The 25,440-nt window shown below is 46.8% G+C and overlaps 1 protein-coding gene across 5 annotated transcripts in view; it reads left to right on the forward strand.

Moving 5' to 3' along the window:
- The window catches only part of LOC126251359 (leupaxin), a 507,262-nt gene that overhangs the window by 238,578 nt on the left and 243,244 nt on the right, over positions 1-25,440 (forward strand). Inside the window, exon 1 of one of the 5 annotated variants that reach the window (XM_049951739.1) lies at positions 13,129-13,291. The exons of 3 other annotated variants lie outside the window; for them this stretch is intronic. In XM_049951739.1, coding sequence (XP_049807696.1) covers positions 13,171-13,291 — 121 coding nt within the window. In that variant the 5' untranslated portion in view covers positions 13,129-13,170. Of the gene's footprint in view, positions 1-13,128; positions 13,292-25,440 lie in introns of those variants that run through there. One more of the 5 variants, XM_049951781.1, reaches the window with a different exon arrangement.

The raw sequence follows: 25,440 nt of genomic DNA on the forward strand, positions 1-25,440 counted from the left end.
CATGGAAGCTACAACAGTGTAAACGTTCTCTGTCGGTTTTTATCTGTCTTTAATTCTACCACCGTCCACCCATTTATCCAAGACATAACCATTTTTCGCCCATATGGTACCTACAAACATTTCGTACCAATAGCTATTTAGCCTCCACAGATGACTCCAAGTCTACCTCGTCCCAACATTTGATACAGAATGCCTTTGTCCCTCTTTTAATCCTTCCGAACTGCCATTATCACCGCCGAGATAACCTTCAGACAGTGAAGGAAAGAGCTCTACTTCAGTTCCGTGAACTAAAGAACTGACGCTGGACCGAGCGAGGTGGCGCAGTGGTTAGACACTGGACTCGCATTCGGGAGGACGACGGTTCAATCCCGCGTCCGGCCATCCTGATTTAGGTTTTCCGTGATTTCCCTAAATCACTCCAGGCAAATGCCGGGATGGTTCCTCTGAAAGGGCACGGCCGACTTCCTTCCCCATCCTTCCCTAATCCGATGAGACCGATGACCACGCTGTCTGGTCTCCTTCCCCAAAACCAACCAACCAACCAACTGACGCTGGCCGTGTTGAAAGAATTGCTAAGCCGTAGGCCTGAAACGTTGGTAATACCATTGCCGCGATATTAGAATCCAGCTCACCAGGTACAGTTGTATCACAACCGAAAGAGAGTTTTAGTACGAAAATGATGAATGACTTGTTTGTGCCGTTTCTTTCTGTAATTATATTCAAGTTACTCTGCCGGTGTTTGTTTTGAACTCCATTTGCAATTATTTTATCCCCTTCTCTCTGTAATGTAGTAACGCTTGACTGCGGGCGATTTTTGTAACTCTTTATAACTTCAAGACCACTGAAAAATATTTTGGTGTAGTGAAATACGTAGCTTAATGACACAAAAATATCCGTTAATAGTGCACGGAATATGTTCAAAATCTCGGTCAATTTGATACATTTACTTACGGGAAAGCAGATAACAGTGTCTTACAGGTTAGGCTAGATTACATGTTAGCAACTAATTGTGCTCCTAACGAAGGAACAGTGTCGCTCTCATGCACAGAGACTTATCCACTCACAATAAGCGGCCCTACCTGCTCACTGCTCTCCATGGTTCCACAGATATTTGAATAAGCCTTCTGGTGCCGCGTGGTTAGAGGCGCCATGTCACCGATTGCGCGGCCTCTCCCGCCGGAGGTTCGAGTCCTCCCACGGATGTGTGTGTTGTTCTTAGCATAAGTTAGTTTAGGTAGTGTGTAATTCTAGGGACCGATGACGTCAGTAGTTTGGTCTCTTAGGAAATCACACACATTTGAACATCTTTTTTAAGCCTCCTGGTAACTTCTTGATCGCATTTTCCTGTACCAAGCTTAGAAGCTGAGTTTGACCTCGTTGTACAAGGAGTTGACGCTGTAAGGTCAATGGAAACAGTGGGAGGATAGCCTGGCATGGTCAAAAACGCCGGGAGCGATGACCTCGCTGTTTGGTCTCCTCCCCCAAACCAACCAACCAACCAACCAATCAAGAGCGTCCCTACCATCGTTTTTAGCGTTGGGCGCGGGAGAGGGGGTTATAAAGCTTTTTTTAATATTCTGGAAGACGAATGGCGACTTATCAAAAACTATAAAAAAGTTTCAGTTCCGTCGTTGTTAAAAACCCACGTAATACCTACCCTTAAGTCATTTTCTTGAAAGAAAAACACCTGACTGTGCCCGGGGAGAGGGAGGGGGGGGGGGAGGACGCTGTCGCGGTCCCTCCTTGCCAGTGGTCATTGTCATGATCTTAGGATGGACGGTAAAAGTACAACATAAGAGGTTTCTGAATAGATGTCAGCAGGAAGAACATGAGTGTGGTGGTTAGAGGAAGTGGAAGAGGATGGCGAAGAACCGCACTGGAGAAGGCAGAATGGAGGAAATAAGCTGTTGAAGAGCCTAAGCCCCCACACGAGGCTAAAAAGGAAAGCGGAGAAGCAGGAGCAGCAGCAGCAGAAGAAGAAGAAGTTTATAAATGTTCTTTCTCTTCCTAATTATTCAAATACTACGTGCGATTTTATGTAACACCTATCAAATCATTTCTCCAAGGCGGCCAACACGTAGAACACTAATTCAGTTGAGATACAGACCTCAAGAGCTGAACAGTAAGTCTTGAGAATCATAGTAGCAGTTGCCGGATGTAAGTCGAGTGTCTGTGGACAAGACGCATCTTTGTTCAAAAATCAAAATGTGTGTGAAATCTTATGGGACTTAACTGCTAAGGTCATCAGTCCCTAAGCTTACCCCCTACTTAACCTAAATCATCCTAAGGACAAATACACACACCCATGCCCGAGGGAGGACTCGAACCTCCGCCGGGACCAGCCGCACAGTCCATGAGTGCAGCGCCTCCGACCGCTCGGCTAATCCCGCGCGGCAGACGCATCTTTGGAAATATTTTGTACGTATATGAGTTGTTACTTTTAGTTGTTGTAGTTTAAGATATTGTTGTACTAAAAATTGCACTGCATCACTGGAGCTTAAGTATATAAGGTATGATGAGACAGTTCACTTTAGTGACTGTCTATTGCACGTGACTTCGACAAATATAGAGAACAGGCTGACTCCTCCTATGGTGTTGTAATAAAGTATAATGAGCGACGGTCTCCCGACGATGCAATTTAGAACAATTCTTTGGCGGCGGATCTATTAACAGTATGAAAATCGATTTCGGTATGTCATTTTGGATCAGATTTGTAAATAGTTTTTCTTCTGTTTTATTATTAAACTTGCTGTGCAAACGTCAATGACGATGATGCTGTGGAGCGAAGAGTGGTAGGGTATTTCCGACATTTCCAAGCCCGGGTGTTCCGCATTACAGGCACCAGGACGCAGCGAAGAGCTACCAGGCACAAAGTTACGTATAAAATATTGGAAATAGAGGCGCTGTCTACGTCTACACGTAGTGGACGTTCAAAATATGGCACGTACCTTTCAATATAGGCCTACCCTGTAGAAATAAAGTAACGGGCGACTTGTAGTGGTTTGTCAGATTCACATTCAAGCTAGCTTATTACACGAAAATAATGTGAATCTTCCTTTTTTTCGTTCTATGTATCCCTTCGCAAGTCGCTGAGCGACTTTCGTATTCCAGAAGTATGCCCTTGTCAATTTCGCAGACAGAAGTGCTGATGCAGCTATAAAGAGGATGCTGCAATTACGCAGTGTGGAGGCTGTGAGGAGGTGGCAGTGGCGGGGCGTTAAGTGTGAGGGACAGGGCGCGCAGGCTGCAGCCAGCTTGTGAGTGGCGCAACGCGTAGTGAGGGCGGGGCGCCCCTGCTTATTTTTGCTTTGACGTAACGATCGCGTTTGGAAGCCAACCAAGAAATCCAGGAACCGTGCTTGTCTCTCTGGCACTTTATAGCCCGATGTAGCAATGAAACTGCCTAATACACTACTGGCCATTAAAATTGCTACACCAAGAAGAAATGCAGATGATAATCGGGTATTCATTGGACAAATATATTATACTACAACTGACATGTGATTACATTTTCACGCAATTTGGGTCCATAGATCCTGAGAAATCAGTACCCAGAACAACCACGTCTGGCCGTAATAACGGCCTTTATGCGCCGGGTCATTGAGTCAAACAGAGCTTCGATGGCGTGTACAGGTACAGCTGCCCATGCAGCTTCAAGACGATACCACAGTTCATCAAGAGTAGTGACTGGCGTATTGAGACGAGCCAGTTAGTCGGCCACCATTGACCAGACGTTTTCAGTTGGTGAGAGATGTTGAGAATGTGCTGGCCAGGGCAGCAGTCGAACATTTTCTGTATCCAGAAAGGCCCGTACATCATCTGCAACTTGCGGTCGTGCATTATCCTGCTGAAATGCAGGGTTTCGCAGGGATCGAATGAAGGTTAGAGGCCGGCCGGAGTGGCTGAACGGTTCTAGGTGCTACAGTCTGGAGCCGCGCGACCGCTACGGTCGTAGGTTCGAATGCTACCTCGGGTCAATTTTGAAAATTTGTGGTAAGGTCTTATGGAACCAAACTGCTGAAGTCATCGGTCCCTAAGCTTACACACTACTAAATGTAACGTAAACTAACTTATGCTAAGGACGACACATAACACCCACGCACGAGAGAGGACTCGAACCTCCAACGGGGGGAGCCGCGCGGACCGTGACAAGAAGCCCCAGACCGCGGGGCTACCCCTCGCGGGCCCAGGACAGTTGTGTTTGCAAATGCTTTCGTACGTTTGTTAAGGTACCACTGACAAAACTCAGTTCAGTGGTCAGGATCGTCTTGATTTAGAATTTGGATCCATTCCTCAATGTACGAGCGAAAAGAAAAAAACATATTAAGTCAGCTGTACACGAGGAGTAGTCACAAAGCGTTATCATCACCACGAATATACACTCCTGGAAATTGAAATAAGAACACCGTGAATTCATTGTCCCAGGAAGGGGAAACTTTATTGACACATTCCTGGGGTCAGATACATCACATGATCACACTGACAGAACCACAGGCACATAGACACAGGCAACAGAGCATGCACAATGTCGGCACTAGTACAGTGTATATCCACCTTTCGCAGCAATGCAGGCTGCTATTCTCCCATGGAGACGATCGTAGAGATGCTGGATGTAGTCCTGTGGAACGGCTTGCCATGCCATTTCCACCTGGCGCCTCAGTTGGACCAGCGTTCGTGCTGGACGTGCAGACCGCGTGAGACGACGCTTCATCCAGTCCGAAACATGCTCAATGGGGGACAGATCCGGAGATCTTGCTGGCCAGGGTAGTTGACTTACACCTTCTAGAGCACGTTGGGTGGCACGGGATACATGCGGACGTGCATTGTCCTGTTGGAACAGCAAGTTCCCTTGCCGGTCTAGGAATGGTAGAACGATGGGTTCGATGACGGTTTGGATGTACCGTGCACTATTCAGTGTCCCCTCGACGATCACCAGTGGTGTACGGCCAGTGTAGGAGATCGCTCCCGACACCATGATGCCGGGTGTTGGCCCTGTGTGCCTCGGTCGTATGCAGTCCTGATTGTGGCGCTCACCTGCACGGCGCCAAACACGCATACGACCATCATTGGCACCAAAGCAGAAGCGACTCTCATCGCTGAAGACGACACGTCTCCATTCGTCCCTCCATTCACGCCTGTTGCGACACCACTGGAGGCGGGCTGCACGATGTTGGGGCGTGAGCGGAAGACGGCCTAACGGTGTGCGGGACCGTAGCCCAGCTTCATGGAGACTGTTGCGCATGGTCCTCGCCGATACCCCAGGAGCAACAGTGTCCCTAATTTGCTGGGAAGTGGCGGTGCGGTCCCCTACGGCACTGCGTAGGATCCTACGGTCTTGGCGTGCATCCGTGCGTCGCTGCGGTCCGGTCCCTAGTCGACGGGCACGTGCACCTTCCGCCGACCACTGGCGACAACATCGATGTACTGTGGAGATCTCACGCCCCACGTGTTGAGCAATTCGGCGGTACGTCCACCTGGCCTCCCGCATGCCCACTATACGCCCTCGCTCAAAGTCCGTCAACTGCACATACGGTTCACGTCCACGCTGTCGCGGCATGCTACCAGTGTTAAAGACTGCGATGGAGCTCCGTATGCCACGGCAAACTGGCTGACACTGACGGCGGCGGTGCACAAATGCTGCGCAGCTAGCGCCATTCGACGGCCAACACCGCGGTTCCTGGTGTGTCCGCTGTGCCGTGCGTGTGATTATTGCTTGTACAGCCCTCTCGCAGTGTCCGGAGCAAGTATGGTGGGTCTGACACACCGGTGTCAATGTGTTATTTTTTCCATTTCCAGGAATATATATATATACATATATATATATATATATATATATATATATATATATATATTGTTTGTTCGCAGGCACGTGAGTTCTGGTCTGGTTTACGTTGCAATCCCCGCGCCACAGTACTGTAGCACGTCGCAAAATGGCGCAGCTTATTGATAAAGTTGGATGTCGTGCGGTAATACGTTTTCTGCGTTTGAAGGGTTACAACGCTGCAACAGTTTAACCCATGCTGAGTTTCTGGACGTGTACGGCAACAACGCACCATCATGTGTCACAGTGGGTAGGTGGCGCAGAAGCTTTCAGTGTGGTAAAGCAAATCTGATTGACGAAGAATGAAGTGGCAGACCATCTCTGTGAAAAACTGGGTATCACAGGAGAAGTTGAGACCGTGGCGCACGAAGACCGGCTATCACAATCGGGATTACAATGGGCACATGATATACTGAGAACTATGGATGAAGGGCGGATTCTACACTCCTGGAAATGGAAAAAAGAACACATTGACACCGGTGTGTCAGACCCACCATACTTGCTCCGGACACTGCGAGAGGGCTGTACAAGCAATGATCACACGCACGGCACAGCGGACACACCAGGAACCGCGGTGTTGGCCGTCGAATGGCGCTAGCTGCGCAGCATTTGTGCACCGCCGCCGTCAGTGTCAGCCAGTTTGCCGTGGCATACGGAGCTCCATCGCAGTCTTTAACACTGGTAGCATGCCGCGACAGCGTGGACGTGAACCGTATGTGCAGTTGACGGACTTTGAGCGAGGGCGTATAGTGGGCATGCGGGAGGCCGGGTGGACGTACCGCCGAATTGCTCAACACGTGGGGCGTGAGGTCTCCACAGTACATCGATGTTGTCGCCAGTGGTCGGCGGAAGGTGCACGTGCCCGTCGACCAGGGACCGGACCGCAGCGACGCACGGATGCACGCCAAGACCGTAGGATCCTACGCAGTGCCGTAGGGGACCGCACCGCCACTTCCCAGCAAATTAGGGACACTGTTGCTCCTGGGGTATCGGCGAGGACCATGCGCAACCGTCTTCATGAAGCTGGGCTACGGTCCCGCACACCGTTAGGCCGTCTTCCGCTCACGCCCCAACATCGTGCAGCCCGCCTCCAGTGGTGTCGCGACAGGCGTGAATGGAGGGACGAATGGAGACGTGTCGTCTTCAGCGATGAGAGTCGCTTCTGCCTTGGTGCCAATGATGGTCGTATGCGTGTTTGGCGCCGTGCAGGTGAGCGCCACAATCAGGACTGCATACGACCGAGGCACACAGGGCCAACACCCGGCATCATGGTGTCGGGAGCGATCTCCTACACTGGCCGTACACCACTGGTGATCGTCGAGGGGACACTGAATAGTGCACGGTACATCCAAACCGTCATCGAACCCATCGTTCTACCATTCCTAGACCGGCAAGGGAACTTGCTGTTCCAACAGGACAATGCACGTCCGCATGTATCTCGTGCCACCCAACGTGCTCTAGAAGGTGTAAGTCAACTACCCTGGCCAGCAAGATCTCCGGATCTGTCCCCCATTGAGCATGTTTGGGACTGGATGAAGCGTCGTCTCACGCGGTCTGCACGTCCAGCACGAACGCTGGTCCAACTGAGGCGCCAGGTGGAAATGGCATGGCAAGCCGTTCCACAGGACTACATCCAGCATCTCTACGATCGTCTCCATGGGAGAATAGCAGCCTGCATTGCTGCGAAAGGTGGATATACACTGTACTAGTGCCGACATTGTGCATGCTCTGTTGCCTGTGTCTATGTGCCTGTGGTTCTGTCAGTGTGATCATGTGATGTATCTGACCCCAGGAATGTGTCAATAAAGTTTCCCCTTCCTGGGACAATGAATTCACGGTGTTCTTATTTCAATTTCCAGGAGTGTATATTTCTAGATGTCCGGAAAGCATTTGACACGGTGGCCCGTTGCAGGATGTTAACGAAAGTACGAGAGGATGGAATAAGTTCACAGATATGTGATTGGCTAGAAGAGTTCTTAAATAACAGAACCCAGAACGTTGTCCTCGACGGCGAGAGTTCCTCAGAGACAAGGGTACCGGCAGGAGTACCGCAGGGAAGTGTGATAGGACCACTGTTGTTCTCTATATACATGATTTGGCTGACAGCGTGGGGAGCAATCTGCGATTGTTTGCTGATGATGCCGTGGTGTATGGTAACGTATAGAAGTTGAATGACTTAGACGACATTTCCAGTTGATGTGATGAGAGGCAGCTAGCCCTAAATGTGGAACAATATAAGTTAATGCGGACGAGTAGGAAGATCAAACCTGTAATGTTTGGATACAGCAGTACTAGTGTCCTGCTCTGCTCGACACAGTCAAGTCGTTTAAATAGCTGGGCATAATGTTGCAAAGTGATTTGAGGTGGAACTAGCGCGTGAGGCCTGTGGTAGGGAAGGCGAATGGTCGACCTCGGTTTATTGAGAGAATGTTATGAAAGAGTGGTTCACCTGCAAAGCAGACCGCACGTAGGACGCTGGTGCGACCTATTCTTGAGTACTGCTCGAGCGTTTGGGATCCATACCAGGTCGGATTGAAGGAAGACATCAGAGCAAATCAGAGGCGGGCTGCTAGATTTGTTACCGGTAGGTTCGAACGACACGTAAGTGCTACAGAGATGCTTCGGGAACTCAAGTGGGAATCGCGGGAGGGAAGACGACTTCTTTTCGTGAAAGACTACAGAGAAAATTTACAGGACCGGGATTTGAAGCTGACTGCCGCTAAGATACACTGCGCGTAAGTACCACGAAGGTAAGATACGAGAAATTAGGGCTCATACGGAGGCATACAGACAGTCGCTTGTCCTCATTCTATTTGCGAGTGGAACATGAGAGGAAATGACAAGTAGTGGTACAGGGTATCCTTCGCCACGCACCGTGCTGTGGCATGCGGAGTATTTATGCAGATGAACTTGTAGAAACACGTCGCTTCTTCACCGCCGAAAAAGTCGAAACCCTAGCTATCATCGGGCGAGTGTTGCAGGGTAGTTTTTGGGGCTTACGCTGAGTTATGCCAACAGACTATCGTTATGAGCCGCCACTCACAGGGACCTACTACTGAAATGTCCTGACGAGTTTACAGGAGACGGCACAGACGAAGCGTCCTGGAAGCTGTCCAAGAAAGTGCGGCACAACGTAGCCATGCATGCTGCTTCTCTGGACTACCAGATTTTACCTCTATTCTCGTGACATCGTCCCTAGGGAGTTCTTCTCTTTCCGTCGGATGACGAAGGCATTTCGTGGATGGAATTTGGAGAATGGCGACGAGCTGATGTCGAGGTGGACCGTTTGTTAAACAGCCAAAATGTAGACTTTTTCATCCAAGATCACCGCCAAGTCACCCATCGTCGTGAAAAATGGGCCGCATTGAAGGGTCAGTATGGAGAGAAGGACTGACGCCATCGCTAATCTTCAAGGTATCAGCTTTATTTCCTCTAAAGTATAACTCAAAGTCTCTGAATACTCCTCCTACTGCCAGCCTACTGCCAGACGGTGGATATATATATATATATATATATATAGTGCTGGCTTTCACCGTCGGTATTTGCATTCCTGTTGATTTTTGTTACGTGCGCCTTAGGCCTTAGTCCAAGAACCGTCTCCCAATGACGCTACAAAGGCTATACAGTAGTTTTAGATTAGTCCCAGGAGGAACGGTCAGTATGCAGGGATATGACAGCAGCAATTTGAAACAAAAAGCTTGGTATGGACATATGCCCTATTTCGAACGGTTTTCAATGCGCATTTAATTTACATCATTAATTATTTTCTGTTACGTTGTCAGGTTTATACATACGCCCTAGTTAGTAATCATTACAACATGCATTACACAAAGTGCCAGTTTAAAAAATACGGATTCTTAACATATTCACCTCTGAGCATTATGGCTCGTGTCACATTACACCAGTTGTACAGTTCACAATAAATGTACGAATGTGCACTCTTGGGAGAACATGTATTACTTGTGAGAGTGCCTCTGCATGTTCCGTAATGAGGACAGCAGCGTCTGTGATGAGACCAAGCAGCTCATCTCACGTCTTCGCCTTTCCTTTATACGCCTCAGACTTCATATGACGCTAGAAACAAAAATCTAATCTTGATGGACAGTTGATTGAACTACCACGGCAATGCAGCAATTAGGCTAAATGCAGTCGAGATTTTCCTTCACACTTGTGGTAAAATGTGGAGTGGCTTCGTCATGCTGGAAGTATACTGCAGTCCGCGAGCCTGAAGTAACTTTCTCAAGGTTTTCAAAGCACAAAGTTTCAACAAAAAAAAAATTGCAAGTAATTCTGTCCCGCCGTTCCCTCTTCAAAAGCGGCTGGACCTATCAGTACGTTACCGATCATTTCGCACCAAACGTTGATCGAAAAATGAACTTATTGGTTTCCACTGTAGCACGTGGATTTTCCTGCAACCAGCGATGATTATTACTCGTGTTGTCGATTCCATTCCGTGTAAACGTGGCTTCATTAGTGAATATTATTGACGGAAGCAAATGTCCATTACTATTTAACCAGGACAAAATTCAAGTCGTGTGGCATTGCCGCCAAGATTGTGTGCACGCATTATATGAAATAGGTACAAGTTGTCCACATGTTAAGTTCGGCATACGCTTGTTTGTGGGACATTGACACGTGCAGAAAGTCACCATTTGCTGGTAGTAGGACTACGCTGCACCATTTCAACGATGTGTTGCTGCTCTTGCACAGGTTGTAGTTCAACAACTACACGTTCAGAAGAAAAATGGGAACTTGGAAGAACACCTGTTCCACGCAATGTGCTGAAAACTCTGCTAAAGACTCTGCGACCAGGAATTCGACGTGTCGGGAAGGTCCGACGATATTCTTCGACAGCAACAGCACCACTGTCGCAGAAGCCGTACACATACACCATAGGTGCATATTCTTCATTAGTGTAGATGTGTGGCATTGTAGACAGCGCATGTACAAACGCAGTTATCCGACGCTTCTCTCTGATAGACTAAACTCTCAATCCCTCCCACTACTTCACTCGCAACACACCATGGACAAACGCACGTTCAGCGTTTTCGTTTAACGGCATAAAGACATCCCGAGCTAACAAGGGGACAGTACGAACCGATTTGATTCATGTTGACTGGATACGTAGGGCACGACGAGGACTTTAACACATGTAAACAGGAAGTTCAACAGTTCTTGAGAAATTTGACTTTGAAAATTATAGGCTTTGTAGAGCCGCTAGTGTTTGCGGGATTCGCAGACGAGCGAGTAAGCACTTGAGTTTCATATGCGCGAGGTCGAATCTTGTCGCCTATAGTTTAGTTTTCATTCCCACGTAATTCTAACAACTGATTTATTATTAGCATGAAATGTGTTGTGTCAATCTCTAATCATTCATTTATTTTCTTCCTAATCTTTAACATGAAAAGAGAAAAAGTTTGTTTGTTCTTAAGGAGGTTGGAAATAAAAATGGATACACGAGAACTTTCAGTCAAATAAGTGTAGTCATTTTATTTATATTATTGTGACCACGTTTTTTGTGAAAAATATAATGTGTAACCTATTAAGCACTCCACGAATCAGGACGATACTGATCGTAGAAACATGGAAAGCAGTAAGCATTGCGACATACAGCAGACGTAAGGAACACCGAGTCTGTGCAAGTCCATGTTTTTTTTTAATTTGGTTTACATTCATAAACGGTTCTCGGTCATCACACAATTTCAAGGCGTATCACGCACATCGAAGCATAGCAGCGAGTATTGATGCAGATAATTCACAAAAAGTAGTTGTACCAACAGCGAGATTCGCTCCAGAGTCTCGCACCTACGAAACTAAGCGCTGACTCGCACGACTGCGCACTCATTGCATATTACCGACGCATACAAAGCATCTTAGGATGCCAAAAATTTTCAAACTCGAATTTCTCGTGAGCGGTTGAAATTGCGTCTTCTTACTTACACATGCTGAAGTCCTAGCCGTTCTGTGCGCATCCTGTAGGCCGGCCGATGTGACCGAGCTGTTCTAGGCGCTTCAGTCTGGAACCGCGCGACCGCTGCGGTCGAATCCTGCCTCGGGCATGGATGTGTGTGATGTCCTGTAGGCCGGCCGATGTGACCGAGCTGTTCTAGGCGCTTCAGTCTGGAACCGCGCGACCGCTGCGGTCGAATCCTGCCTCGGGCATGGATGTGTGTGATGTCCTTAGGTTAGTTAGGTTTAAGTATTTCTAAGTTCTAGGGAACTGATGACCTCAGATGTTAAGTACCATAGTGTTCAGAGCCATTTGAACCACATCCTGTCAATAGGAATGAAATCAGTGAGGGGAAGATCGCACGGACAACTAGTAAGAGATTGGAAAGAACGAGGTAGGTTGGGCTAGAACAAAACGTCAAAGATGTTGGGCCGGTAGGATACGTACTTGCGCGCTACTAGTCCTATCTCAGAAATCATTCGGAGTAGGGCATATGTCCATATGATGTTTCAAATGAGAATTTCTGTCATGTCCTTGAATATTGACTATTCCTCCTGCACTTTACAACTTCTGATGATGAAATGTAAGGCACAGAAGCTAACCTTGAACTACGACCTAATGCCCGCACAACACAAATCACCAAAAATGAGCTCACGGTTTTGGGGACTCCGTAGTGAGACACCTCGAGCACAAGAAACTAAGGCAGTGGTGCCAATCTGCCTTTGAATTTAGGCGACTGAATACTCCCTCTGTGTCTCCCAACCACTCTTCCCTTCGAGAGCGACCAACCAACGACCTTGTGTTTTTTAAAGGTCGGATACGTAATGGAGCGATACAGCGGCAGTGCGTTTCAGAACAACCAACTGAGTGGCAGGCAGCAGTGGGAGTTGACCTGGGCGACCGACCGTGTCTGTATACGGCGCTGCCCGTGGGCGACCCGTCTCTGTGGGAGTCACTATATAGCACACGCCTCAACACCTGCGCCTCGTAGAAGCAAGCATCGGCCGCTAGCGCCAGGACCTCCGCGGCTACTGATCGGCGTGTCCCTCGAGCTCTTTAAAAGACGCGCGTCAGAGCGAACTGTCAGCGTGCGTATGTGCGCCGAAGGTCGTGCGCCGTCCGAAGGGGAGGGAGGAAGCGGCATTTACTGTGGTCACGGGACGCGGCAGCGTCGGAAATAACGGCGGGGGAGCCGTAGAGCAACAAGCGAGGCGATACAGCGGGGTAGCCCCCGGCTGTAGTGCGGCTATTCTGGGCGGCGCGACTCAGCAGTTGGCACGTGCCGAGACTAGGTTAGCGAAAAACACGGCGCCAAGGTGCTGCGGCCCGCCGGCGGGGCCCACCGCAGACAATCCCTAGCGGGCGCGCGAGCGGGCAGCACAGTCCATCAGCGAGCGACATGGCCGCCGCCGTGAGGGGCGCCTCGCCCCGCGGGTACTCCCACGCGACCACCACCACCACGACCACGACCACCGTCAAGTCGGCGTTCCGGGACTTCGCCGAGTGGAACAGATACCTGGGTAAGCTGGAGGGCAGTGCGCCTGCGCGCCGCCGCGCGGCTTCCTACTTGTTGCTTCCCCGCTGGCTACTTGTTAGCTCACTCGCGGCATAAGGGGGTCGTTATGGTGGCCTGCCAACACCCGGCTGGCGTCAGCTGCGACTGATGGGGCGCCGCCAGCCGCGGGAAATAGCGCCTGATGTATGGCCAGCGTTGTGACCGACCCCTCTGTTATGGTTTTATTTTTCTGATGTGAATCACCACTCGTGCACTGCGACCGTGTGTGTAGCGTCCATGTAGTAAAGTCACATGTGTTTTATGCAAGTGACTCAGCACTTGTTCCAGTGTCAGTTCTAGCATGAATCTGGTGAGGCATTTTAGAAAGAAGATGAAACTTCCTGGCGCATGTATGCTTCTCATCAAGAGACCAGTATTCATGCTATTGTCATTTAGTTCAAATGGTTCAAATGCCTCTAAGCACCATGGGGCTTAACTTCTGAGGTCATCAGTCCCCGAGACTTAGAACTACTTAAACCTAACTAACCGCCGGCCGGTGTGGCCGAGCGGTTCTAGGCGGTTCAGTCTGGAACCGCGCGACCGCTACGGTCGCAGGTTCGAATCCTGCCTCGGGCATGGATGTGTGTGATGTCCTTAGCTTAGTTAGGTTTAAGTAGTTCTAATATCTAGGGGACTGATGACCTCAGATGTTAAGTCCCATAGTTCCCAGAGGCATTTGGAACTAACTAACCTAAGAACATCTCACACATCCACGGCCGAGGCAAGATTCGAACCTGCGACCGTAGCAGCAGCGCGCTTCCGGACTAAAGCGCCTGGAACCACTCGCCCAGAGACGCCGGCTGTCATTTAGTCATAATTATTTCCCTTAAACCTGCAACTGAGTTACTTTATCAGATTATCGTGGTGATTTTTGCAATGTTGATGGACAAATAATACTGATGTGTACGTTCGATTATTGTTTCGACATCGTATGACGGAAGACATCAAAATATTGCACAGGCGTAACCAGAGATGCTAACCAATGCGTTGGGTCGTAATTTTTGTCCCTACCGACATGGTTTCCTAGGCAGTGAACTCAAAAACCGTATATCCATATTTAAATTGGATGATGGTGGGACAACAGCTGGTATATTTTTCGTTAAAAATGAAACTCCTCCAGCTGTACTTAAAATTTCATATTTATTTGGCAACGTCGAAACTAGTAGCCAACTAAATATGAAATCTCAAGTACAGCTGGAGGAATTTCATTTTTAATATTAATCGAAAACAGAAACTGCAATAGGTCACCAGAAGATTATCTTGGGAATTTGTCACCGTATAGAGTAGGGTAAACATAGTCATGTGTAGGGACTGTGGTTGTTGTGAGCGGACGCAAGGAGAATTGGCCACTCTTCGGGGACAGGTGGAGGCTTTGTCTGTTAGGCTCATCGAGCTCGAGGCGCAGGCGTCGGCTCGTAGTGGCGTTGGGGCAACTGTGGTGAGACCTATGCCTACTTCGGTGGCCTTGGAATCACATGGAACCCCTGATGTCGCTGCGTCTTCCGGCAGTGAGCATCTTACCGGTCAGCCATCACTCCAGGGTGAATGGCGGACAGTGGTGGGCTCGCGCGTGCCTGGCCGAAAGGCGAAGGTGGGATCTGGCCGCGTGGCGGCTGCCTTACCCCTTTCCAACAGGTACGGGGTGCTTCCTAGTGGTGATGACATCGTTTCCGAGCCACCACAGGATGCCTCGCCTGTTGGGCCAGTGGCCGATTCTCCGGCAAGGTCCCGACAGTCACAGAGGGCGGGCCTATTAGTTATAGGGAGCTCCAACGTTAGGCGGGTTATGGAGCCCCTCAGGAAAATAGCGGGTAGGTCGGGGAAGAATGCCAGTGTGCACTCGGTGTGCTTGCCGGGGGGTCTCGTCCGTAATGTGGAGGAGGCCCTTCCGGCAGCTATTGAACGCACTGGGTGTGACCGGCTGCAGATAGTAGCACATGTCGGAACGAATGACGCCTGCCGCTTGGGTTCTGAGGCCATCCTTGGTTCCTTCCGGCGGCTGGCTGATTTGGTGAAGACAACCAGCATCGCACGCGGAGTGCAAGCTGAGCTTAATATCTGCAGCATAGTGCCCAGAGTCGATCGCGGTCCTCTGGTTTGGAGCCGTGTGGAGGGTCTAAACCAGAGGCTCAGACGACTCTGCGACTATAATGGTTGCAAATTCATCGACCTCCGTTATTGGGTGGAGAACTGTAGGGCCCCCCTAGACAGGTCAGGCGTGCACTACACACCGGAAGCAGCTACTAGGGTAGCAGAGTACGTGTGGCGTGCACACGGGGGTTTTTTAGGTTAGAGGGACCCCCCCTTGGGCGAAACGATAAAATACCTGACGGCTTACCAGAGAGAACATTATCATCGTTGATAAAGAACGTCCGTCCTCAGAGACCAAAAACAGGAAAAGTTAACGTAATATTGGTAAACTGCAGGAGTATCCAGGGCAAGGTTCCTGAATTAGTATCTCTTATTGAAGGAAATAGTGCGCATATAGTATTAGGAACGGAAAGTTGGTTAAAACCGGAAGTGAACAGTAACGAAATCCTAGACACAGAATGGATTATATACCGCAAGGATAGGATAAACGCCAATGGTGGAGGAGTATTTATAGCAGTAAAGAATTCAATAATATCCAGTGAAGTTATTAGCGAATGCGAATGTGAAATAATCTGGGTTAAGTTAAGTATCAAAGGTGGGTCAGATATGATAGTCGGATGCTTCTATAGGCCACCTGCATCAGCAACCGTAGTAGTTGAGCGCCTCAGAGAGAACCTGCAGAACGTCGTGAAGAAGTTTCGTGATCATACTATTGTAATAGGGGGAGACTTCAATCTACCAGGTATAGAATGGGATAGTCACACAATCAGAACTGGAGCCAGGGACAGAGACTCTTGTGACATTATCCTGACTGCCTTGTCCGAGAATTACTTCGAGCAGATAGTTAGAGAACCAACTCGTGAAGCTAACGTTTTAGACCTCATAGCAACAAATAGACCGGAACTTTTCGACTCCGTGAATGTAGAAGAGGGTATCAGTGATCATAAGTCAGTGGTTGCATCAATGACTACAAGTGTAATAAGAAATGCCAAGAAAGGAAGGAAAATCTATTTGCTTAACAAGAGTGATAGGGCACAAATCGCAGAATATCTGAGTGACCACCATCAAACGTTCATTTCTGAGGAAGAGGATGTGGAACAAAAATGGAAAAAATTCAGAAACATCGTCCAGTACGCCTTAGATAAGTTCGTACCGACTAAGGTCCAAAGCGAGGGGAAAGATCCACCGTGGTATAACAATCATGTACGAAAGGTACTACGGAAACAAAGAAAGCTTCACCATAGGTTTAAGAGTAGTCGAATCATAGCTGATAAGGAAAAGCTGAACGAAGCGAAAAAGAGCGTAAAGAGAGCAATGAGAGAAGCATTCAACGAATTCGAACATAAAACATTGGCAAACAATCTAAACAAGAACCCTAAAAAGTTTTGGTCATATGTAAAATCGGTAAGCGGATCTAAATCCCCTATTCAGTCACTCGTTGACCACGATGGCACCGAAACAGAGGACGACCGAAGAAAGGCAGAAATACTGAATTCAGTGTTCCGAAACTGTTTCACTGCGGAAAATCGTAACACGGTCCCTGACTTCAGCCGTCGCACGGACGCCAAAATGGAAAATATTGAAATAAACGATATCGGAATTGAAAAACAACTGCTATCACTTAGTAGCGGAAAAGCATCCGGACCAGACGAGATACCCTTAAGATTCTACAGTGATTATGCTAAAGAACTTGCCCCCTTTCTATCAGCAATTTATCGTAGATCTCTGGAAGAACGTAAAGTACCTAGCGACTGGAAGAAAGCACAGGTCGTTCCCATTTTCAAGAAGGGTCATAAATCAGATGCGAATAATTATAGGCCTATTTCACTTACGTCAATCTGTTGTAGAATAATGGAACATGTTTTGTGTTCTCGTATTATGACGTTCTTAGATAATACAAATCTCCTTCATCATAACCAACATGGATTCCGCAAACAGAGATCATGTGAAACCCAGCTCGCCCTATTTGCCCAAGAAATTCACAGTGCCGTAGACACTGGCGAGCAGATTGATGCCGTATTCCTGGACTTCAGGAAGGCATTTGATACGGTTCCGCACTTACGTTTAGTGAAAAAAATACGTGCTTACGGAATATCGGACCAGGTTTGTGATTGGATTCAGGATTTCCTAGAAGAAAGAACACAACATGTCATTCTTAACGGTTCAAAATCTGCAGATGTAGAGGTAATTTCGGGAGTACCGCAAGGAAGCGTGATAGGACCTTTATTGTTTACAATATACATAAATGACTTAGTTGACAACATCGGTAGCTCCGTGAGGCTATTTGCAGATGACACGGTTGTCTACAAGAAAATAGCAACATCAGAAGACTCGTACGTACTCCAGTAAGACCTGCAGAGGATTAATGAATGGTGCGACAGCTGGCAGCTTTCCCTAAATGTAGATAAATGTAATATAATGCGCATACATAGGGGCAGAAATCCATTCCAGTACGATTATGCCATAGGTGGTAAATCATTGGAAGCGGTAACGACCGTAAAATACTTAGGAGTTACTATCCGGAGCGATCTGAAGTGGAATGATCACATAAAACAAATAGTGGGAAAAGCAGGCGCCAGGTTGAGATTCATAGGAAGAATTCTAAGAAAATGTGACTCATCGACGAAAGAAGTAGCTTACAAAACGCTTGTTCGTCCGATTCTTGAGTATTGCTCATCAGTATGGGACCCTTACCAGGTTGGATTAATAGAAGAGATAGACATGATCCAGCGAAAAGCAGCGCGATTCGTCATGGGGACATTTAGTCAGCGCGAGAGCGTTACGGAGATGCTGAACAAGCTCCAGTGGCAGACACTTCAAGAAAGGCGTTACGCAATACGGAGAGGTTTATTATCGAAATTACGAGAGAGCACATTCCGGGAAGAGATGGGCAACATATTACTACCGCCCACATATATCTCGCGTAATGATCACAACGAAAAGATCCGAGAAATTAGAGCAAATACGGAGACTTACAAGCAGTCGTTCTTCCCACGCACAATTCGTGAATGGAACAGGGAAGGGGGCATCAGATAGTGGTACAATAAGTACCCTCCGCCACACACCGTAAGGTGGCTCGCGGAGTATAGATGTAGATGTGTAGATGTAGATCATGGATAATATGGCTAACGTCCAGGGTTTCCACCAGTATTAAGTTCGTTCATAAGTTCGTAGCTTTTTTGGTTTGCATAATGATATTGCGGTTGCTATGGGTTTATTTATCGATTCTCATTTTCTTTGTAGTTCACTGTCGTTGCTATTTGAGTTTACATATTGTCATTTTGTCATTTGGGGATAGTGACTGGAGCTATGGACGCTAGGAAATGGAGAGCCAAGTGGAGGAATTTGAACATATCGGACATGTTCTTCTGTTTGAGTTCTCTAGAGGGGTGACAGCAGCGGAGTCAGCCAGAAACATTTGCGCCGTGTTTTGGGATAATTCCGTTAGATAGAGCACGGCAAAAGAATGGTTTTTTTCGTTTTAAGGAGGATCGTTTTGATGTTAGTGACTCTCCACGTTCAGGAAGACCTTCGGTGTTAGATGAAGATCGTTTAAACGCATTAATCGATGATGATTCATCAGTGTACTCGAGAAAAAAATGGTTCAGATCGCTCCAAGCACTATGGGACTTAACTGCTGAGGTCATCAGTCCCCTAGACTTAAAACTACTTAAACCTAACTAACCTAAGGAAATCACACATATCCATGCGCGAGACAGGATTCGGACCTGCGACCGTAGCAACAGCGCGGTTCCAGACTGAAGCGCCTAGAACCGCTAGGTCACAGCGGCCGGCTGTACTCGAGAACTAGCCATATAATGAACTGTGATCATTCCACCATTGTGAGCCATTTGCATGCTTGGGACTGTTTCAAAAATTGACTGTATGGGTACCACGTGCTATAAGCGAAAATCACAAAAATTAGCAAGTGGCCATTTGTGCATCTCTGCGTGCTCGTCGTCACTTGGCTCGTGAAGAACACCGTTACTGGTGACGAGAAAAGGTGTCTTTATGCTAACATAAGGAAAAGAGGAGAATGGATGGGTCAAAAACGGGCAGCAATTCCCCATACAAAAACCTGCGCGCATCCACGAAAGATAATGTTATGCATCTAGTGGAACAGTGACGACGTGGTGGACTACGAATTGCATCCCCGAGACGTAGTTACCACTGTTGACGTTCACTGTAATTTTTTACAGCTGAGACGTCTTGAAGACGCACGCCGAGAACAACGACCAGAGCCGGCCGGAGTGGCCGAGCGGTTAAAGGCGCTACAGTCTGGAACCGCACCACCGCTACGGTCGCAGGTTCGAATCCTGCCTCGGGCATGGATGTGTGTGATGTCCTTAGGTTAGTTAGGTTTAAGTAGTTCTAAGTTCTAGGGGACTTATGACCACAGCAGTTGAGTCCCATAGTGCTCAGAGCCATTTGAACAACGACCAGAAAGACTGCCTGAAGCGATGGTACTCCACGATAACGCCCACCCGTATTCTGCTAGAGTCTGGCAACTAGACTAACAAATAAACACTATACAGGGGTTGGGTTTCGTTCCCACCTTATTCACCTGGTCTTGCGCCTTCGGATTTTCACCTGTTCCACTCTCTATCAAACAACCTTCAAGGTACTTCCTTTCTGGATTAAAATACACTCTGAATATGACTCGACTAGTTCCTCGCCTCAAAAGCACCTGATTGCTACAATCGCGGAATCGAAAAGTTGCCCCAGCGTTGGTAGTCTGTTATAAATAGTGAAGGAGAATATACTATTGACGACTCGACTAGTTCCTCGCCTCAAAAGCACCTGATTTCTACAGTCCTGGAATCGAAAAAGCTACCCCACCGTTGGCAGACTATTGTAAATAGTGAAGGAGAATATGTATTGATGACGGTCCCAGTTACGTGTATATGTTGTGTTACTAAACTTATGGAAAAACACTAGGAAATTATGCACCAAGCCAACAAATGCGGTGAAGGCTCGCTATCTACCGTATCTACCTGGATGTAGCACCGTTCTAATCTACTGCACTTCGAATAATACAACTTCTCTTACGTATTATGCATGTGGCGTGACCGCTAATGGTGCGCGTGACCTAAGTCATCTAGCCATATGTTCTTTGTAACGTTACTGCCTCGTTCTTTCCTAAAATTAAAAAAAAAACATATGTGTGTGAAATCTTATGTGACTTAACTGCTAAGGTCATCAGTCCCTAAGTTTACACACTACTTAACCTAAATTATCCTAAGGACAAACACACACACACCCATGCCCGAGGGAGGACTCGAACCTCCGCCGGGACCAGCCGCACACTCCATGACTGCAGCGCCTTAGACCGCTCGGCTAATCCCGCTCGGCTCGTTCTCTTATACCTGAGGATGATGTGCTGTTTCCCGACTCTGCGTCATCTAAAGGAATATTTTTGACCTTAAGCTAACGATTAAGGCGATCAAAACACACGTGGTTGTTTTTCTCCCTATATTAATTGACTTGCTCCATGCACACCGTATTACCATTCTGTATCTTACATTTTAGCGTGGGTATCATGGTTTCAGCGTGCGGTAGTATAGATGAGTATTTGTTATGTGTCGTTCAGGCTGATAAAGCAACCTCTAAGCTTTGTAAGGAATATTTTGTAACAGATGTACATTGGCACCGGACGAAAATTCCAACGTAGGTCTCTCGCTTATGCCTAGTAATCGCTTTAACCTGTTAGACCATCTGAGCAGACCTGCAAGACCAATTCAACTTTTCAGTGTTACTGAAGACTCTTTCCCTTTTACCCTCACATACTTCGTGGGAGGACCATTGATTGCAGTGAGCAGAAGCAATAGGAGGAAACGAGCAGCGAATTTAAAAGTAAGGTAGGGTCGTACTGGAGGCGTACCCATGACTTCTAGGAGGTGTGGGTTTGAATTCTGGTCTGAAACATATTTTCATTTGTCCTGACACATTTCATTCATTGCAGACAGCAGTTTTTAACGAATTAAACTGATACTGTTTCATGTCTCTGAAATTCGATGATTTCATTCCAGTGGTTCCATTCATTTCATATTAATGATTGTTAATTCAATCGAATCTCTTTGTTTTGAGCTGCTGTTGTCAACTGAATCGCATTGTGTTCCGCACCAGAGTTGCGTGGAGGACGGTATACGGAATGCATCGATTGTTCTAGGTGCAGTTTCTAGTGATTTTGTGTGTTGATCTAACTGAGTATCTCTCTTACACCAATTCTGAAAGTGCCGTAGAACTGTTATCGCTGTAACCTGTTAGAAGGAGGCTAAGAGGTGCGGACTTCAGGGTCGTGCAGGGTGCTCTCCTTGCTCCAGTAGAAGGACGAACCAGCCGCTGTCTTAGCGTTGTGTTGCTGGGTGCAATAGGCGCCTTACCACCTGTTGTGGGAGTCCGCTCTCCATTCCAAATCAACAAATGAACACAAAATGAAGGTTCTCACAACCAGATGTCGTAGCTGGTGGTAAATATACCGGGTCGTATGGCCATGGTGCATGAAACTTTTTCGTTCGTAATAGTTCCATTACAGTTTCGTCCAGAACGATTTTCAGCTCTGGACGAAACGTCCGTCAATCCAAAGATTTACTGGCAGCTTCGATAAATGAAATTAATCTGCGTAGTGAAGTGGGGAGAGAGACGCGAATTTAGCACAGAATGTAACGACCTGTTGATATTTAACATTGTTTCTGCATGTGAATTGCATATCTTCACCAAGAAAAGGAACCAATTTTCCTTGTCAAGCTGGGAGTCTGCAGTGTGTCAAATTCTCTCTCTCTCTCTCTTCCTTCCTGTTTTTGGTCATCGGTCTTCCGACTGCTACTCTCCCTGTTTTCCTTTCGTGTGCTTTTCACTGCTACATAATTATTACAATCAAATTCGTCTACAGCTTTTTGTAAGTATAGTCTTTGTCTGTCCCTCTTATCTTTTCCCTCTACCGCTCCTCCCAGCGCCAAGTAAATTATTCCATGATGCCGGGCAGACGTCCCATGAACTTGATCCTTCTCCTTGGTCTTCCATAGACTTCTTTTAATCTCTTCTTTTCAGTACTTTATCACTCCACGTAATTTCTAACGTTCTTAGATAGCTCAACCTGTCAAATTGGTCCAGTTTTTCCCCTTAGATCTTCTGACGCTCCCCACTTCACTTCCAAACAATGCTTTCTTTAGATGTACACTTTCAGAAAATTCCCTTCTTCATGTCAGTGTCTTGACGTCAGTAGAGCTTTTTAATGAAGAAGATTTCCTTTGCCTTTGGCGATGTATTCCTGATACCTTCTTTCCTTCGGCCATCCAGTGTAACCTTACTTCCGAGATAACAGAATTCTTACACTTCTTCCATTACAGTGTCGTTCCCAGTTTTTATGTTAAAAATTCGTCCCTCCCGTTTTAACTGCTCTTCATCACATCACCACATTCTGTGTTAAGGATGGGTACATTCCTTTCAGTGAGTCTTCTTCCTGAGATACTAGCAGAAGCGGTATAGCATCTGGTAACCTTAGAATTGGTATCTGCTCCTCCTGAAAATCGTGAATTATTGAAAAAGAAAGTGGCCTAGCAATTTGAACCTGACAGCACTGTAAAAAGCGACCTACAATTACAAATACAAGTTGTATTCGCAATCAGATGTTGGCGCTGTGATTCAGCTTCAGTAATTTGACGTAATTTTGTGCTCCACACACACACACACACACACACACACACACACACACACCAACGCGCGCGCCTAGAAATGCGCATAAATTCTTAAGCTCTACAAAAGAAAAATCATCGAGCGACCACGTACTGCAGGTGTTGGACGAGGTTATCCGATCCGCCAGGTATCGATGTACCAGTCAACCTCTGAGAAGTCCATACCTAAGACACAAATTCCGTCTTGATCTCAGTTTTGCTTATATTTTGTGTTATAAACAGCGTCGTATAACTGTAAATAAACATTATCTCATTGCAGTGTGGTCCAATAAACTAAATCAGCTTCTCTTATAGCCTTGAGGACGCGGAGACGCAATACCAAAAGCAAACAAAAGCATTTTGTTCTGCACTAACACATCAGCAACCAAAGTTCTTAGATTGTGAAGAATATGACGTAGAAATTAATGTTTGCATTGCGTGCTTTCGAAGCAGAACTACTATCGTGTACATAACTCTACCATACTCCGTAACGACACAGCGTTCACATCGTGATTCCGTGATGTGCAGCAGAGAAAAGCATATGAGTTTCTTTTGTATTGATGCATCTTTAGCGGCTGCAAGAGATAAACGCGAATATTTAGTTCAAAAAAATTATGGATTGTTACTTGAAAGTAGCTTCGCAATAGCAACGTCTCCCTCGCTTGTGGTACTACATTTTTGTCGCTGTAAATACTTCGTTGTCAACATTTTATCCAGTAGCTGCAGAAGCAGTTTCTTGGTTGACCGACAGCATATATCTGAATTCTTTCCTTCTAATCCTTGCATTCTCCTACTTGCGAGTCTTACACCTTTCTGAAATATCGTCGTACAAACAGTTTAATAGTATCCGTTGCCTTGAATTTGGATAGAATTTGTTCCGCACACAAAACTTCGCTTGCAAGATATCACTATTGTTACCATTGATCGCGCAGAAATTGCTGATTTGATTTGTAGCCCGTTAGTTGTAGTATTGTCCCAAGAGTTAGCAGCTTTCACTCAGTTAATACTAGGCAGAAATCAAATCTGCATGTAGAATGCAGTTCCTTGACTCTTGTGCAGAAAGGAGTGCAGTATTCTGCTGCATCCATTTTCAATAAGCTACCACAAGAACTCAAAAATCTTAGCAGTAGCCCAAACACTTTTAAGTCTAAACTGAAGAGTTTCCTCATGGCTCACTCCTTCTATTCTGTCGAGGAGCTCCTGGAAGAGCTAAAAAATTAAGCAAATTCCAGTGTTACATTGTTGATTGTCTTCATTTAAACTTATGACTTGTCACCTGAATATGTTTTTTTTTCTATATTTCATTTTATCTGTTTCTAATATCGTGTTATAATTTCATGTATTGACTCGTTCCATGACCATGGAGATTTCTCCTTAATTTGGTCCCACGGAACAATAAATAAATAAATAAATAAATAAAAATAAATAAATCAACAATGAAATAACAACACTGAATTACTTATATCAGATTATGGCAAGTGGACGTTAGCTGTCGTCTCGATGTCAACGTCTTACATTTGTTTTTTTGACAACGGTAGCGGAGTATTGGGGATGCTGCTGTGGAGAATACTGCGAGCTTCCGCCCTGTCTCTGTGCAGTAATACAGCAGTAATAATAATCTCGTGTGGCTCACTGGCCTGGTGCGAGTCTTTCAATTGGACGCCGCTTCGGCGATTTGTGTGTCCCTGACGTACCCCAGTTATCCAACCGAGGAAACGGGACCGAGAGTTTAACTTGAAATCCGAACCACGTGTCGTTTCCGGCGACTCCTCCCATCGTTGAGAGGTGTTTGACAGCGGCCTAATCGAAAGATGTTGTTGTGCAAATTTTGGCCAAACAGTTTCCTGGTCGTTAAGCTTTCTGTTCGAAAGAACGAAAATTCATGCACAAAATTTTCGCTATGTTCAACGTAAAAATGGTTGAAGGCTGTATCTGCAACAACGGATTTTATACGTAAATAAATAAGTTTAATAGTCAAAAGCGACGTTTATGTCTCTTGGAAGTTTTATATGACTGTGAACCCCATACAACAAAAATTAATCAGGTGTCCAGACAGGAGCCAAGGTAGAACAAGCTCGTCCGGCCATAGTGGTCAGAAAGAGCCACACAATACTCGATCGCGGCTTGGGCAGTACTCGGTGTCACCCTTCCCTCAGCCAATACTAGATGTCAAGGTCAACAGCGGGATCACTGAGGATAGCAATAAAATACGTCTTGGTACAGTGCCCCAATTACATTCAACGAAATCCCGGATGCCGTGGCGCACAACAGATAGACAAAGTCTTTCCCTGCGTTTGTTGGGGAAGAAGAGAAACAAACCTGAATATTTTGCAGTTGTTTCTCTGTGAGG

The sequence above is a fragment of the Schistocerca nitens genome, chromosome 1 (assembly GCF_023898315.1).
Source record: "Schistocerca nitens isolate TAMUIC-IGC-003100 chromosome 1, iqSchNite1.1, whole genome shotgun sequence".
In the NCBI taxonomy this organism is placed as follows: Eukaryota; Metazoa; Arthropoda; class Insecta; order Orthoptera; family Acrididae; genus Schistocerca; species Schistocerca nitens.